General features: G+C 50.5%; 1 protein-coding gene across 7 annotated transcripts in view; it reads right to left on the reverse strand.

Annotated features, from left to right (window-relative positions):
- ADCYAP1R1 (ADCYAP receptor type I) overlaps window positions 1-17,506 on the reverse strand; it is a 58,457-nt gene that overhangs the window by 14,705 nt on the left and 26,246 nt on the right. For 4 of the 7 annotated variants that reach the window (XM_082693670.1, XM_082693668.1, XM_082693672.1 and 1 more), the window contains 10 exons: window positions 16,962-17,069; window positions 14,732-14,752; window positions 13,670-13,711; window positions 11,225-11,337; window positions 10,489-10,586; window positions 9,869-10,005; window positions 8,784-8,933; window positions 8,303-8,363; window positions 7,707-7,776; window positions 3,164-3,255 (listed from right to left, as the gene is read on the reverse strand). In XM_082693670.1, coding sequence (XP_082549796.1) covers window positions 3,164-3,255; window positions 7,707-7,776; window positions 8,303-8,363; window positions 8,784-8,933; window positions 9,869-10,005; window positions 10,489-10,586; window positions 11,225-11,337; window positions 13,670-13,711; window positions 14,732-14,752; window positions 16,962-17,069 — 892 coding nt within the window. Of the gene's footprint in view, window positions 1-239; window positions 324-3,163; window positions 3,256-7,706; window positions 7,777-8,302; window positions 8,364-8,783; window positions 8,934-9,868; window positions 10,006-10,488; window positions 10,587-11,224; window positions 11,338-13,669; window positions 13,712-14,731; window positions 14,753-16,961; window positions 17,070-17,506 lie in introns of all 7 variants that reach the window. The other 3 variants (XM_082693666.1, XM_082693667.1, XM_082693669.1) reach the window with 1 other exon arrangement.

A 17,506-nucleotide genomic window follows, 5' to 3' on the forward strand; every position in this document is an offset into this window, starting at 1 on the left:
CAGGTTGAGCCCTAGCCCCAACCCCAGACCAAAGGGAACCAGAGCACATGCCAAGCCTGACCCAGGCCCACACTCCACACCTGGCCACTGCCCAGGGCCTGAGGCCAGCCCCTCATTCCATCAGAAGCCTGAGGTGAGAGTGTGGGTGGCTCAGTGTCACCGCCCCCTGTGGGCCTCCAAGCCCCCAACAGAAGCCGTGTCTCAAACCCTTATCATCTGAGCAGCTGGAACCAACCTACAGGAAAGGGAGTGAATGCTGGTCTGAGGGCACAGGCAGGGGGTCCTCTCGGGCTTTCTTGGGGACTCTCAGGCTTAAATTTGTTCTGGAAACAGAGGAAAAAACCGGAAAGCTGTTGTGGGCAGATCGGAAGGGGCTTCTTAGCCCCACACATACCTCTGGTGGACCAAGGGGACTCGGGCACAGCCCTGAAATCTCCTCTCCCACCAGGTCCTGGCCCTTCCCCTCCGTCCACCACCCCCGTAGTCTCCCCTCCCCAACAACAGACACCTCCCGGACCCAAAGCACTCCAGGTGGGGATGTTCTCTACAAGGCCGGATCCCACTGGGGCCTCTTCTTCCAGGAAGCCTTGTTTATCCCCTTATTTAGGGACCATCTCTCGTCTGTAACTTCCTGGAGGATAGGAAAGACAGTGCAGTCAAGCTTAGAGCCAAGGGCCCCTGCTGTCCTAGAGCCATGGCTCCACTCGTTCCTACTGGATTCATTTCACTTCACTGACAACTAGTTCCCTCAGCTGTAAAATGCGGATTATCCTGAACAGTTGGCAACTCAGCCCATCAGATTCACTGGGTGTCTGTGAGCACAAATTGTGCATGGTCAGAGTGGCAAGTGTTGCTAGGAGCTCTGCAGTCCCCAGCAGCACCGTCACTTTGATTGTCCCTCCCTGGGTCTTCCTGACCCTGCAAATGCTCAGAAATGTTGCTAAATTTCATAGGATCAAATTGATCCCTTATCTCACGTCAGCCCTCCCCGCTGGCTTGCAGACCACATCTGAGTTTTCTACCTCTGGGGCTGGAGACAAGTACAGGTTTGTCTAAGAAGAGGATGTATGGAGATAGCAAAATGATTTTTTTTTTTTCCCAGAATGGAAGCAAACCAACCAGCTGGTTCTTTCAACATGGGCACTTAATTGTAGAAACCACTTTGAGAAATGGTCATCTACACATCAGGAAGGCCCAAAGGCTACAGCTCCCAGCCTGTGGTAACTTGAAAGCCCCCCCAGCCCCACCCTTCTCTCCACCAGACCCTGGGGCTTCCTACTGCCTGGGACAAGATGTCTGAGCTGAAGTTCGGTGTTGGGGTCCGAGAAGTGTCCTTATTTAGGCAGCAGCTGGGCCCCTGTGTACATCCCTGCACAGGCAGGGTGAGGGGAAGTGGGCAGAGCCTCCCAGAGAAGAGATCCTAGGAACCAAAGAAGGGAAAACACTTCCTACCAGGAAGCAAAGAGTGGAGGAATGGAAGCTAAAGCTCAAAGGAGAGAAGAGGGACCCTTTACTACTCTAGCCTCCTATGTCTGAAATAACCGTGTGGGTGCAGACACGAGGTCATGAGTGCCGACGGCAGAGGGGAGATGAGGGAAGCAGGAGGGCCCTGTTTTGTGGGTTCTGGAGACTAAGACAGGGATGACCCCTCAAGGGCACTTAGTTGCAGGGAGCCAGCCCCATGGATGACCCCCCAGTACAAGGCCTCAGAAACTTTATGATTTATGCATAATTTTTGACGACATAACACATACACATAAGCATGGGTTGGCAAAAACATGAAAAAAAAAAGACAGTAAATGCATAGCAAAAAAAAAAAAAAAAAAAGAGGGTCTTTTCTAATGTAATGTAATCATCCTAAATGCAGGGAAAAAAAAGGTTGACCAACCCAGGCCCTGGGCAGAGCCCCAACCCCCCCAAGAAGGATTTCCACAAGGAAGAGTGCCCAAGTTAAACCTACAGACCAAGGGCAAGCTCCACCTCCCTGGGGAAGCCCCAAGGAGCGGAAGGATCTGGGGCTGGTCTCTGGGTAGCTTCTGCCTCCCCTTCTATGCAGGACAATGGTCAGCTGCGGAGAACCCTCTGCTGGGTCTCTCTGTGCTGTCCTACTTGTCCACTGGTAGCCATCAGGGTTCTGAGCCTGGGGTTGGGGTGGCTGATAAAGGCAGGACCAATCCCCCACCGATGCCATGAGAAGACCTCGGCTCCTTCTAACCTGCCCTCTTCTTAAAAAACCGAGGAGGCAACACATTTTCTACCTTGCTTATGGACAGACCACTAGACTGCCCTCCAATGTTCTGTGCCCATCTGGCCCTTCCAGCCAACCACAGGGGATCGATCTTCCTCATCAGCATCAGAAATGTCCCCAAACCCCATACCCCAACCAGCTGGTCATTCTCAGGATGATCAGGCAAGATGGGTGAAAGAGAAAATGCTTAGACTCAGAACAGGTGGAAGGCTGGGGGAAGGCTGACAGAACGAGTGGGACAAGCTGTTAGTGACTCCAAAAATACTTGTAGAAAGCAAGCCAAATGGCCATGGAAGTGGAGAAAACCCATGCTCAATGGTAAGGGTTGCCCCCAAACCCCCTGGATCTCAAACATATCAGTGTACGTCTGCTCAGGGAGGAGGAGGGGGAGCTGCAGGAGGAAAACCAGACCCAGAGATAAAGCTGCCCTGAAAGAAGGTAGAAAAGAGAAAGGACTCCCCCCTTCTAATACCCAGACCAGCAAAAATGTCCACCTGGCTCGCCAGTCAGGCCTGAGCAACTTGCACACACTGGGCTGGTGGTGGGGACATCAGGCAACGGTGCATCCCGTGGCATTCATGAACTTCCCACAGACCCAAGATCCCCAAAGGAAACCCAACTGCTCAACAACGAAGGCCCTAATTACCCTAAGGAATCTGGTGTTTTCCACCTTGATTTTGCTAGTGCGACCCAGGATCTGACCATTTCATCCTCTCTTTCTTCCCTCCCACCACACAGATTAGCAGCTGGGTTGGCTGAAGAATAGGCGGGCAGCTACATTTTAAGGGCACTTTAATCAGAAAGAAATCTTGCAAATACCCTGTCCGTGAAATACCTAGGCCTTCTCCTGTGACTCGGGTGCAGGGCCCACACAGCTGTTGGAAGTGACAATGGCATTCACATGAAGGTACTTACAAGTAGATGCTGGACTCATTGCCTCCCATGTCTGGAGACTGAAGTTTCTGCACAAGGATAACGATGATGCCAATGAAGAGAACAAAGTTAACCTGAAGAGCAAAGAAAAATAGAACTGATTCCAGGCCAAGACTTGCCGCAGCCCTGCCTCAGCCTGGCCTGTTACAGCCTCAGCCCTCCCTGATCAGTCAAAATCCCATCTCGACTTATAATTCAAGCCGGTGGCAGGAGAACACGCGTTTACCTCACCACCTACTAGTGCGAACATGACAGAAAAGAGCAAAGAACATGAATTTCATAGGAATCATGAGGAATAGGAAAGATTATCCGGAGTGAGCCAGAAAAGCAGCCAATTTCTGGTAGAGTAAGAGCAAACAGGATCAGGGTCATGGAAAACAACACCCAACAGATAGAAAAGAGGCTCCCGCAGAGGTGGGAACTGTCCTCTGGAGAAACTCCAAGTTCAAAGAATGGAACATGGGGAACCAGAATGGATGGCCATAAGCATTATTAATTAAAGAGATGCCCGGGACTAGCAATAATAGCCTTTACCTTCAGAGAGAGATCAGGGACAAAAATCTCTCTAAACAGTGAGAAAGCAAAGGGGACGGGGAGCCAATAAATGGAAACAAGGCACAAGGTGAGGATCACATGGCAACAGCCTCTGAAAGTAGCCAAAGCAGCTACAGCCGGAGGAAAAAAATGAAGAGCTTGACACTAAAAGATGTAGAGCTTGACACTAACTTAACAATAACTTGACACTAAAAATACTAAATACTGAAGACAAAATAATTAAGCATTCAAATCAAAAGCTAAGGGGAAAGTGCCACCCATTTAACTTATATAAGAAGGAAACTACTGAAGATAAAAATTCATTATAAAAAGTTGGGAAAAAGTAGATTTGATCAATAAAAACTTTATTTGGGGGTCTGGTCTTGTTGGTTTGTTTCCACATTCTCCACGAAGGTAGTTTTCCTAGTCTTCTCCCTCACTTCAAGCCCAGGGCCCCAACAGTCCCAGGAATTCAGCACAGAACCTGCTGCTGCTCCCTGCAGAGGTTAGTCAGTCCAGAAGGAGAACATGCAAGTAAACAAATTTAGGGATGAGAAGGAGAACAAGACAACAGATGTATAGAATATTCTGAATCATAAGAGAAAATCAAACAAAATGGGAAAGTAGAAAATAACAAAATCAAATCAAGGAGGTGTAGAAAATCTAAGTAGAGAAATGACCTCAGGAGAAATTTTAAAAAGTAATCAAAGACATAAGCATTAAAAGGCTCGGGGCCAGTTAACTTTACAGACCAGTTTCATAACACCTTTAGGGAAGATGTCATTTACAGGCTATGTCATTGTTTAAAAGCAAATAAAAAGACAACCTCACAAGTTGCTTATTAGGCTAACAAAACTCCACTACAAATCCCAGACAACAGGGCACCTCAGTGGCTCAGTAGTCAAGCATCTGACTTCGGCTCAGGTCATGATCTCATGGTCCCGGGATTGAGCCCTGCATCAGGCTCCCTGCTCAGCAGGAAGCCTGCTTCTCCCTACCCTACCCCCCCTGCTGTGTTCCCTCTCTCGCTGTGTCTCCTTCTATCAAATACATAAAATCTTTAAAAAACAAAACAAAACAAAACAAAAAAACAAATCCCAGACAACAAAGAAAGCATACAGATACACACACACACACACACAAACACACAGACCCAGAGAACTTACAAAGAGTAATGCAAAAACTATAAATAAGATACTAACAAATAGAATTTATCACTGCATTAAAAGAACAAACAGATCATGGACTAAAGGTTTTATACCAGAAATGCAAAAAGAGTAAAAAAAAAAAAAAACAAGAAAGTCAAAATCTGATATTTCTTACACTAACAGATTAAAACAATAAGCTACCTTTATCCCCCGTAAGACTAGTGAATAGTTCAATGATCAAAGAATCAACAAAGACATGAGAAATGAGCAATCTTGGATTCTGCTCATTTGATATCTATGAAAAAAATTTTTTAAAGATTTATTTATTTATTTATTTGAGAGAGAGAGAGAGAGAGATCACAAGTAGGCAGAGAGGCAGGCAGAGAGAGGGGGAAGCAGGCTCCCCGCTGAGCCCAGTGTGGGGCTCAATCCCAGGATCATGACCTGAACCGCAGACAGAAGCTTAACACACTGAGCCACCCAGGCATCCCATCTATGAAAATGTTAAACATACATAACCTTTGTCCCAGAAATTCCACTCCTAGAGATTTATTCTTTTTTTTTTTTAAAGATTTTATTTATTTGACAGAGAGAGATCACAAGTAGGCAGAAAGGCAGGCAGAGAGAGAGAGAGAGGAGGAAGCAGGCTCCCTGCTGAGCAGAGAGCCTGATGTGGGACTTGATCCCAGGACCCTGAGATCATGACCTGAGCCGAAGGCAGCGGCTTAACCCACTGAGCCACCCAGGCACCCCCTAGAGATTTATTCTAAAGACATATTCACACACACAGATATGCACAAATATATCCATTGTGGCATTGTTCATAAGAAGAAAAACTGGAATATTGTAAAAGTCCATCACTAAGGGAAGAGACCACTTTAAAAAAATGTTTCCAAAACCCATTTGATTTCCGGATTTTTTAAAAAATACACACTAAAATAAGCCAGAAATAGAAACTTTCTTAATTTAATGAAGAATAACTACTCAAAACTATATAGCAAACACCATCCTCATCCAGACCAAGGAATAGGGGTGCCTGCATGGCTCAGTCGGTTAAGCATCTGCCTTCAGCTCAGGTCATGATCTCGGGGTCCTGGGATCAAGCTCTGCATCAGGCTCCTTGCTCGGCAGGAGGCCTGCTTTCCCTCTCTCACTCACCCTGCTTGTTACGGCTCTCTCTCTGTCAAATAAATAAATAAAATCTTAAAAAAGAAAGAAAGAAAGAAAAGTAACCAAGAAAAGAAAAAATACACAAAAACAAATTGCTTCCTTATGCACCAGCTGTAACCCACTAGAACATACAATGACAGAATGAGTCCCAGACACAATACAAACCCAAACTGGAAAACACTCTAAGATTTTATTTATTTATTTGACAGACAGAGATAACAAGAAGGCAGAGAGGCAGGCAGAGAAAGAGAGGGAAGTAGGTTCCCTGCTGAGCAGAGAACCCTATGTGGGACTCGATCCCAGGACCCTGAGATCATGACCTGAGCTGAAGGCAGAGGTTTAACCCACTGAGCCACCTGGGCGCCCCTGGAAAACACTCCAGAGCTAAACTGAACAAGATGATGGAAAAGTTGTACAAAATGTCTCCACGGGAAAGACTGAATCAATGGAGAAGGATCAGGCCATGTTCTTGGAGAGGAAGACTCCATATTTTAAGAAAATCACTTCTCCAAATTAATTTATAGATTTAATGCAATTTCTCTAAACATTCCCACCACCCTCTTTTTGCAGCTTGACAAGGATACTTGACAGTTCACCTGAACGAATGAATGTGTAAGAAAATTTTGAAGGAAAAAAAGAATGAAGAAGAGGATATTATAACATATTTGATTTAGACATCAAAACCTGCTACCAGGTTATAATAACTATGACAAGGAGGCATTCACTGCAGAAACAGCCAAATAGATTAGTAGCATAGCACTGAATACTGGTAGAATATACTGAATATTCATGATAAAAGGACATTTCAACATAATTGAAAAACGATGGTCTATTTAATAAGAAGATGAGAGGGTAGAATATCTATCCACTGGGAGAAAAAATAAAAAACTAAAGATGATTAGATATCATTTCAGATCAAAGAAATAAAAATTCAGCTGGATTCAGGACAAATATATAAAAATCCAACCCATAAAAATGTTATAAAACAACTAAGAATACTTCTATGTCTTAGGATGGGAAAAGGCTCCCATAATAAGATACAAGTTTCAGAACTTATGAAGACAAAACTTGACAGTTTGTATAAAATTATGCAGACTTGGAAATATACTTACAACATACTTAACAAATAAAGCGTTACTATCTTTGAAACAATTAGGAAGATAACTGAGCAAAGCAACCAAAAGAGAAATGAGCAAGAGAAATAAACAGATAATGACCAGAATAAAAGCAAATTGTCAATAAATGTCTGGGGGAAAAGTACCTCACTGCACTAGCAATATGGAGAAATTCACATTAAAACAATGAGCTACCATCATTCCCCAGGAGCTTGTGCAAAAATTTAAATGATTGATATTATAAGCACTGACAAAGAGGTACTCTTTCCCACCCAACAATTCCATTTCTAGAGATTTAGTCTAAAGAAATACTCATGTTCAAAACTATGCACAGAATTGCTCCTAGTAGCATTTTTTCATTATGAGGAAAAAATGAGAAAATATAAATGTCCAACACTAGTGGACTAGCTACATAACTAGTGTCTCCATGTCGCCAAATATAATGTAGCCAGGAAAAAGGAGAAGGCTGGCTTATGCAGTAGCCTCTGTATTTGTCCCCTTCTCCTGCCTTCTGTCCAGGCCCCTGTCTCTTCCCCATCCTTGCCCAAGGATACTCACCATTATGGAGCCAACCACAGGGCCTTTGATCACCCACCACAGAGCCGTGTTGTCATTCATATCCCAGCAGCTGAAAGACAGAAAGAAGAGAGATTAAGCTCAGTGCTGGGATGCCTACAAGCCAATGCTGACAGCCCCACTGTGGCCCTTTTCCCTTGCAGCTGAGGACGGGCTGGCTGGAAAAAGAGTTTTCAGGCATGCTGCAGACCGGAGCCCAGCTCTGGTTCTTCTAGTGTCCTGGTCCTTGCGTCTTAGAATCACCAGTGGACTCCTGGGCAAGGGCCATGCCCTTCAGGATTGTGAAGGTGCGACCTCACCCTCAAGAGCCTTCCTCCCCTCCCCGAAAGGAAAACAGGACGCTCAGAGCTGGGCCCAGCCATGGAGAGGGCCTCTGAAACCTTGCACATTCTCACTAGGATCCAGCTGAGATGTGGCTGGGTAGGTCCATCAGTGGTGCAATCAGGGTACAGTCGGGGGAAGGTGATTGGGGTGGGGTGCAGTCAGGGGCTATTAACTTGAAGTCAGGGGAGCCACTGAGGCCCATCTGTAAGAACCTTCTTGGGGCTCTGGGCTCTGGCTCTTGGGCACGTACTCACCCTGTGTCATCGAAGTAGAGCCTCAGCATAGCCCACACAGACACACACACAGTTGGGGTCCCTGGGAGAATAAGAAAAGAAGCCTGGTGACAACAAGAAAACCAACAGGCCCTGGGGTCCCTTCAGATTTGGGCTCCCAGGGGGTTTCTAACCCATGGGGCAGGTCTCTCTTTCAGACCTGGAGTCTTAGGGACCCTAACTGTTCCTCACACCTCTGCCTCTGCATGTCCACGTATCCCTCAGAACTTGGTCTATCTCACTTCTCAGAAGAACTCCTGTGCATACCATGTCTTTCAGACTGTGGGCTTTCAATGGGCAGGAAGAGCAAGAAAGGGTCCAAGAACCAGAGATGCCATCAGCTGCGGACAGGGCAGCACCTCCCTTCCCTGACCTAACATTCCCTGACAGCAGGACCAAGGACATACCTGGCCATGAGGCCTGAGCCATGTGGCCTGAACACTGGCCACAGTCAGTGACCTACCCCAGCCTATGATGATGTACCAGTAGAAGTATCTCCTCTCAGGAAAGAAGGTCTCCACTAGCAGGGTGAAGAGGTACAGACCCTCGATGAACAGCCAGAAGTAGTTTGACACGACACAGTAGTGGAAGAACACCATTATAGCCTTGCATTCTACCTGCAAAGAGGGTGGGGACGGTGAGGGAGGCAGGAAGCCCCCACTGCTGACTCCCACCCAGCCCAGCAGGAGCACAGAGAATCCTGGGGGTCCTTCTGCTCAGGCACGCTTGGGCTCAAGCATCCCACAGATCTGCAAGACTCAAGGTTCCTGGATTTGAAGAGTTAAAAATGGCAGCACCCTATGATTCTGAGTTGAAGCTGTCCACAGAGGCAACTCCAGGCGTGTCAGAAAAGGATGGGGGGGGGCAAGCAGGGGGTCCACTCCTCTCCCCAGGTTCATTCTCCCCCAACTTTCCTGCTCCTTCCCCTCTGCTTTTCCAACCCTGCATCCTCATCAGTAGGGGAGTACAGAGGGCCCTGCAGGAGGCTTCTTAGTCAAATGAAGTTTTTAGACATCAATGGGGAGACTCCTGGTCCCAGAAATCTTGGACAGAGGGGCCCACCCCGGCCCCTCCAAGTGTGCTCTCTTGGGTCAAGCCGCTGTGCTCTGGGCTGTTCTTTCCATCTTGTTCCACCAAAACCTATAACCTCTGCTTACCTCCAAAGGTATGAGAACTGGGGAGATGTTCTGGAGAGATCCCAACCAAGCAGCCCCTCAGCTCTGTCACCAGTTAGTGAAATGACGAGAGGCCAGGCAAACCCTCTCTCCTTGGGCCACCGAGACTCAGTGTTTCCACCTGACCCTCCACATTGGCTCTGCCATGTGTGCCAAGTACACTGTGTGTCAAGTACACACACAGACTGAGGGACAGGAAATGACATCGAGCTGGGGTCTCACTGGTTGCTAGCAACTCATGGTCCTTCCTGGATTTCTGTGTTCCCTGGGGACAGTCACTGTCCCAGCAGGTAAGTACCTGGAGGGTAGAGGGGGTGGGGGGGTCACAGGGAAGGGGGCCCTGGAAGGGCTTTCCTGCCAGGGTTCCACACACTCACGGTGGAGATGAAGCAGTGGTTGCTGTCCTGCTCTGCGTAGAGGATCCAGTCTTTGATGAAGACAGAGATGGCCCTCAGCATGAACGACACGAACAGGTTCATGTGGATGAAATTGCGCGTGCAGTGCAGCTTCCTAACCCAGCAGGCCGGAGGAAGAAGAGGCCTTGAGGTGAGGAGCCCCGTGGCACCCCCTCCTCCGCTCCAAGCTCTGCTCTGGGCCAGCTCCACAGCTCTGACTCGGGGGCTCCCCACCTTTCCGCCTCTCTACATCCTCCCTCACAGCCAGGCCGTTGTTGCCTCGCTCCGTGACTCTGAGACACCAGACTTTCCCCTCCTGTGGCCTTTGCCCCTTGGACCAGGAAGATAAAAGTGAGGCATGGGGGTCTCCTGCCCAGGTTCCCCTTGCTGCGTGGCCCTGGACACATCAGTTGCCCTCTCTTGGATGGAGTTTCCCACCTGTTAGTGTAGGGGTGGGGGAAACACCTTCTAAGGGTCCTCCAGGGCTGACATCCAGGGGAGAGGGTAGGGGTGGGTAGGACAGAGCCAGGGCTCTGAGCTATGGTGCTGCTACTCTGAATGCTGCTGGTGTGTGGGTGGCGGGGGTGTGGGGTCTTACCGGAAACGACAAAGGATGACCATGGCAGTGGTGAGGGTGACAAGGGATGTGCTGTAACCAACTGTGTACAGGGCCTTGACTGACAAGTAGTAATAATCCTGGAGCAAAGCACAAAACATCCAGGGCTCCGCATGGAAGCTGCTCCAGCCCCCAGCTCCCTCAGACCAGGGCCTGCCTACTCTGGGGGCCCACCACCCAGCTTCACCTTCCTTTCTTCACCTCTAGCTGATCTCATCTCCTCCTTTCCCCCCACCCCCGGGCCTCGACTACCCTGTCCTCCACCCTCTCCCCACAAGCTTCCTCCTCCCCTCCACAGGCTCTCTACTCTGTCAATGCTCAGTAAATGCTTGCTGAGTGCAGGGGCACTGACCCACCAGAAGAGGCATCAACCTTGGCCTGGAGAAGTGTCCAGGAGGCCCCCAGCTGGGCCCAGCTTCAACCCTTCGGTTGCTGGGCCACAGGAAGGATAAGCGGCCTGGAAGAGTAGCCAGGGAGGTAGGGGACATGTGGTGGGGGCTGGGGGCCTCAGGAAGAAAAGTAGATTCTTCTTGGCCCAGAATGAACAAACAAAAACCTTGCCCTCTGTGTGTCTGGCTTGGCTATGCAGCAGGTGCTCCCGTGCTTCCTAGGGAGAGACCTGTAGGCCCAACAGGAGCCAAGGTCTTTGGTGGGAACACCTGGTCACCAGCCTCCGCAGCCCGACCTCTGCCACCTCCACAAAGGGACAACTACTCACCTGGTCCCCGGGCTCGTATTCATCATAGTCATCAAACCCACATGCATCTACGTAATGAGGGAAGGGCTCTGACCATCCATCCTCTGTGCAGTTCCGGCTCACCACCCTCATGTCTGCAGCAGAAGAAACACTCAGCGAGGCACGGGAATGATTAAGAAGACCCTGCAATTCTTACTTGAAAATTACTTCTTAAGAGGGAATTTCTAGAAACCGCATATGCACATCTGGGAAGTGCGGTGGTTGAAGGTTCATGAAATTTTCCACTGTCTGAGGGAACATAGTGCTTGCTAGTGACCTCTAGCTCAGCCTGGACGTGAAGAACACTGGGGAGGACAAGGCACAGCTGATCTCTTAACAAGGGCCAAAGAGAACCGAGCCTCCCTCTCTCTGGACCTGGGAAGTGCCCTGGCGCCTTCCCCAGGCCATGGGTCAGCACTCTTCAAACGTCAGCAAACAGAAAAGAATGACATGAGATCACCATTGCAGACTCCAGCAGCCACAGCTCTCCAACCCAGGAATTCTGGTCCAGGAATCAGCTCAAGTGACCTTGGGGCAGGAGAGCCCCTCAGACATTGGGAGCTCTGTGCCTTACAGCAGCTCCAGAGCTCCCGCACAAAGCCATGTATGGCTTGTTTGATTAACAAGGACCAGACTTCCATTAACCTAGCGCCAGATCTTATTAAGATATGTATTCAGGTTTAAAAAAAAAAAAACAACTTTTGTCTTCTCAGGTTTAGAGGTCTGTTTCCTCTCACTAATGTACTTTAATTTCCTTTTGATAGACTTTAAAGGCCATTTTGTAGGACACCAAAGGGGAAAGAGTCATTTACGGTCTGTAGGGTGGAATTTAGATTGGTTTTTGCCCCGCCTGGGGCCTTTTAGCCTTTAATGATTGCTCATCTCATCTTCCCCTCTCCAGATTGTCTGCAAGGATGAACCACAGATGTTCCGTGGAGGAGAGAAGGTCAGCAGCCCCCTATTCCTCCAGCCTTGGACTCTAGCTCTGACCAACCCTGGTTCCCAGACTGGCTTCCTGGGAGTTTACCTGGTATATCATGACACGTGGCAATGGTTCTTTTTTCACAGGACTCAGGGGCCAGAAACTTGTGTACAAGACACTTTCACAGAAGAGGGGCTCCAGCACCCATGTTGCTGGACAGTTCCCCCTGCTGGGGCCAAGGCGACCTCTGGAAAGGTCAGGAAGGAGGCAAGGGCAGAGGCCAAGACAGGAATCCCCTCTGCTCTTCCAACCCTGCATCCTCGCCAGTAGAGTTGGAAGAAATGAGTCCAGTTCTTTTTTGCCAAAAGAGTCAAAAACACACTTGCTGGGACTCTGGGAAGAAGCAGAGGGTGAGTGACCCTGCCACAGAAGACAGCTCTGCCCAGAGTGGGGAGATGACGGGTCTCCATCGCTTCTTGAATTCGAAGTCCTATGACATAGGACAAGGAGGATACGTGGCAGGCCCAGGGAGAGGAGTTGCTTCCGTCCCCCATTTGGATGCCATATTCCTCCTTCTTCCAGCAAATCCATGTCAAGCTGTGACTGGCGACCTCCTTCCAAGTCCTCTGAAAGTCTTCATGCCCCAGGGGAGTCATGGCCGTGGCCATGGGCCTCCTCTCCTCTGTGCTTTGCCCACAGCAAGGTGGTGGGAAGAGGAAAGGGAAACTGCTTTGAAAAAGCAATTATTTAAAAGTGTCCCGGAGGTAGAAGCCATTTCCTTTCTTTTATTTTTCTCCTTTCTCCGTTTCTTTTTATAAGACAGTGTGGGCACAGAACCGTATAAATCTTTTTGTTCAGAACTCTTCCACGAATTTGTCACGCTATTGTTCTGAAGGAAATCTCTAGAAGACGGAGTACTCTCTAGATTGTCAGAACCTTACAGTGACTGCACCCACTTCACTAGACTCTTACCCCAGCAATTCCATAGGAGCACAGGGTTTTAGGGCACTGGTTCTCAAAATGGGCACCCCTACCCAGACAGTCCCCTCAGCAGCACTGGGAAGACAGGCTGGAAATGCACATTCTCAGCGCCTCCCTGCCCCAGGCCAGCTAAATCAGAGACTCTAGGGGCAGGGAATCAGAGTTTTGAGGAGCCGCCTAGGTGACTGAGGTCACAGTTGAAGTTGGAGAACCACTGTTGCCCCTGAGGGAGTTCCAAACTTTCAGGGACCCTTGAATCTAGGGTGTCTGTATTTGGAGTCCCTAGTGTGGCTTTGAGAGATCTGTGCTCCCAGAAATCATACACACAATGCTCTGTCTGGGCCCATGAGTGCAAGTTTCCGTGGAGAAAATCCACACCTTCTACAGGGAAGGAAAAGGACCCACTATAGATCCCACAGCCACAGAAGCCCCCACCTTCCCTGGACCTGGGCCCCTCAAGCTCCCGTGCCAGCCCATGCCCTCCCTCCAGCCAGGCCATGGTGGGCCCCAGTTGATGCCCTCACCTGAGAGATCCAAGGAGTTACTGTCAGGGAAATCGAACTCTCCTGCAAAGTACAGAAGCGGGCATGAGTCAGCACGTGCGGCCCTCCGTGTACCAGAGCTATGCGTGGTACACTCTCTACCCTGGAAGGTCAAGGCCGTTCCAGGTCTGAAGGACAGAGTGGGGTCTCTGCCAAAAGGCGGCAGTGCACACAGGAGCCGCACCCCTCTCCGACACAGCGTGCCCTCCAGCATCAATCCCATTTGCTTTGTACTGCAGTGATGCTAAGGACGGCCCATGACTCAGTTCTCCCCACGGGGCCACAGGAAGTGGAAGCAGAACAGAGTCGGGGAGGTGGGAGGGCCTCCAGACTGGGAGAGGAGTGCAAAAGGATGACTGGGTATTTTCCAGAAAAAAAGCAGGAATAGCTACATGGGTCCTGGGCTTGGGTTTCTTCTTGGGTCCACAAGCCTCCATCTCAGCCCCAAACCTGTCTCATCCGAGGGGGCACCCAGGACTTCATCCACGGACATTTTTTCTCCTCTCTCCTGATTATTCCACCTCCATCCTTTTCTCATGACAAAGCCCCTGAAAGCAATGATCCCTCCTTTCCATTCCACTTCTAAAAACCCTATTTTCAACACATAGCTGACCTTCCACCCCCTACCCCCAGGAAGCCTCTCCTGACCTTTCATTATCCTGCCTACATGCTGCACAGCTAGGTATCTCCTGTTCTCAAGCTTGCCTTCCATTCCTACATCAAGGCCACTGAGGATGTCCGCATCGACATGGGCTCACACGCACCTTCAGGGCTGTACCATGCCCATTTTCTATCCTCCACGAGTGTGTCTCATCCTCCCAAATCAGTGCTGAGCGCCCCGAGACCAAGGGCTATGTCTTCCATGTGCCTGTGTCCCCCACCTCCTTGGATGGTTAAGGGCAGGGGATGGGTGTGGGGGGAATCTGGTCCCTGAGGAGCCTCTCATTCCACCCCCACCCATTCCCAGCAGTCAGAACTGGGCTCCCACTGGATGGACAGATGGACAGATGATCAGCGGTCTCTCCTCTCCAAGGTTCCTCTTACCAAAGGTTTCTAGCTTCCACACTGAAACAGAGAAAGAGAGAGAACCCATAGGTGAACCAGGGAGCTAACGCTGGGTCTGTTCTCACAGGGTCCTGCTGATTTCCTCTCTCCTCCCCTCCCCATGCCCAAGCTCTGCTGGGGACCCAGGGACATGAGGACTGTAGGCTATGGGTGGGCCAGACACAGGAGACTTCTACCTCTCCCTTCGGAATAGGACCCAGCGAAGGAGAGATGAGCCGAGGTGTTTCAGAGAAGGAGAAATCCCTTCCCCCTATCATCAGTAGCCTAGGAAGCAACAACTGCTATAGTGAGCAGATTCAGCCCTGGGAGCCATGAACTAGAATAAGAAATGCCATTTTCAACTTTCTAAGCAAGTCTCACTAATCCAGGCTTGTGAACGGAGACGCTAAAGGGCCCTGCCTTAATGAGCCATTAAGAATCAGGTGTAAATAACACATTCACGGTGCAATTGTCAGAGGGAGGGGACACAGTGGGAAGGGAAGTTTTCCTTGGCATCTTAGTTCACCACTGATTCATTCTGCCTTTTTGTTGTTGTTGTAAAGCAGCCATCTCGCCATGGTACCTGACCCAAAGCAGACGTTCAAGAGACCTCAGGTAAATGATGAATGAGAGGAGTACACGAACAAAGGAAGTGAGGAAGGCGGTTTCCACAGGAATGCAGCAGCCATGTGGCTGAGTCACCGGCTGCCACCGCACTGATGTCCCCTGTGCACACTCTACCGCGTACTCCTGCACCGCTTTGCCTCTAATTCCAAATTCACTTCCTGTCTGGCTCTGGGGCACACCCAGTCCCCCAGCTGTCAGGATGGGAGAGCCCGGGGCGTCCTCCTTCTGGGCTGGGGGATCTGGAGGCGGGAGGTGGGGCTGAACACCCCAGAAGGGGAAGTAACAGGGAGGGGGAGCTAAACCCTGCCTCCCTTGGTCTTCAGATGGGGCCCCACACCCCAGCATACGGCCACTCTCTGCCACCTCCCATAAGCACCTGCCCCTCTAGGCAGGGTCACAGTTGCTGGCGTTCTGGAAGTGAAATAGAATGTGCCTCTGCCTCTGATAGACAGGTCAGAGGTTGGAGGTAGGCAAGACTCCATAATGGAGTGGAGCTCAGAGGTTCTCCAGTTCTAGAAGGACCCTGGCCTAAGCCTTAGGCAGGCAGCCTCAGGTGGCAAGGTCATGTGCATGAGCACACAAGTGACTCAGATGCCTCTTACCCCCTCAAGAGGCCCTGCCCTCCACCCTCCCCTAAACAAGGCCCCATCCCTGGGCTCAGCAGTCTGTGGACATGTTCTCAGGACATCACCTGCCTAGGGCCCAGCCCTGCCTAACTTGGTGTCCTGCTTCCCTCCACAGCCACAGGAGTGGGGTGGAGGAGCAGGGCAGGGCTCTAGGCCCTTCCCAGGGCTTGGGAGGCCTGGCTAGGAGCAACCTTCCTCAGGAGTCTACAAGGTTCCAGCTGAAAGGTGGAACTGGCCTAGAGAGCCCAATGGACTCACACCCAAAGAAGAGATCTGCATGAATCCATCTTAGACCCCTTCCCTTGGAGATGCGGTCAGTAAAGCCTTATGCCTTTGTGAGGAGCACCACCCCCCCTCACTTGTGCCTCCATCCCTACATCCTGAGTCACACAGCTCAGCCACTGCCCAACCCTAGGACTCTCAAATGGGTCTGGGGCCCCTGAATATCTCCACAGCTCATCAGTGCTCCACACCCCCAAGACCTCAAACACAGGCATGTCCCAAGCAGAGCTCTTTGTGATACCATACCTAGTTTCTCGCATCCAAGTACTAACCAGGCCCGACCCTGCTTAGCTTCCGAGATCAGAAGAGATCGGGCGCGTTCAGGGTGGTATGGCCGTAGACACCATACCTAGTTTCTAAGTGGGTATGTGAGTGTGGACATGGGGGAGTGTCTTGTGTGCGACTGCCAGAGAGCGTCTCACTGTGTGTCCATCTCTGGACACACAGCCTGGCCTCACCCACAAGGCCCCATCTCCAGGGCATCCTGGGAGCCATGTCTGTGGGCGCTTCCATGTCCCTGTGCGGACCAGGGTCTGTACTCTCATGTTCCTGCTAGCATGGGAGCTCTAGAATGGGAAACATGGCTGCAGGGGGTCCTAGGTCCTGGGTACTAGTGTCCCAGGAAGGCCTGGGGCCAAGTGTGGGGTGAAGGCTAGACCAATCATGGCCTAGGGAAGCCCCAGGGGGAAACTCACTTTGGTCTGGGTTGAAGATTCGGAAGAATTCAGGGCAGCTGACCAGGACCATCTCGCCCACATGGGCAGGCTTCCAACACGTGAGGTTGTCCCACATCCCAGGGCAGCCTATGGAGGAGAGAATCATAGTGAGAGGGGGCCCAGCCCCACCACACCAACCACACTCACCACACTCATGCAGGTGGGCACACACACACACCCTGGTGAGTCAGGCCCCTGCGGGGGGAGGTAACAGTTTCAAGGAGAGAAGGTGAGGCTCACTGTGTGAGGCAGGCCTCAGCCTCATCCCTGGAAGACCCCTCAAAGAGGAGCTGGGACATTTCAGGGGCTCCTGAAGTGGAGAGGGAGCTCTCACCTGATTTTCCATCTCTCACAGCCCCATGGTGCCAGGAGGACTATGGGGAAGGGAGAAGCAGGCCCATAGCAGGCCAGGGCGGGATCACCATGCACGAGATGCTGGGGGGGTCCTTGGAGCACCCCACTATCTCTCCACACCAGCTCCCCTAGTCCTCCCAGCCTCCAGCATCACATTGGGGTCCAGCTTT

This window comes from Mustela nivalis (genome assembly GCF_964662115.1).
Source record: "Mustela nivalis genome assembly, chromosome: 12".
Taxonomy (NCBI): domain Eukaryota; kingdom Metazoa; phylum Chordata; class Mammalia; order Carnivora; family Mustelidae; genus Mustela; species Mustela nivalis.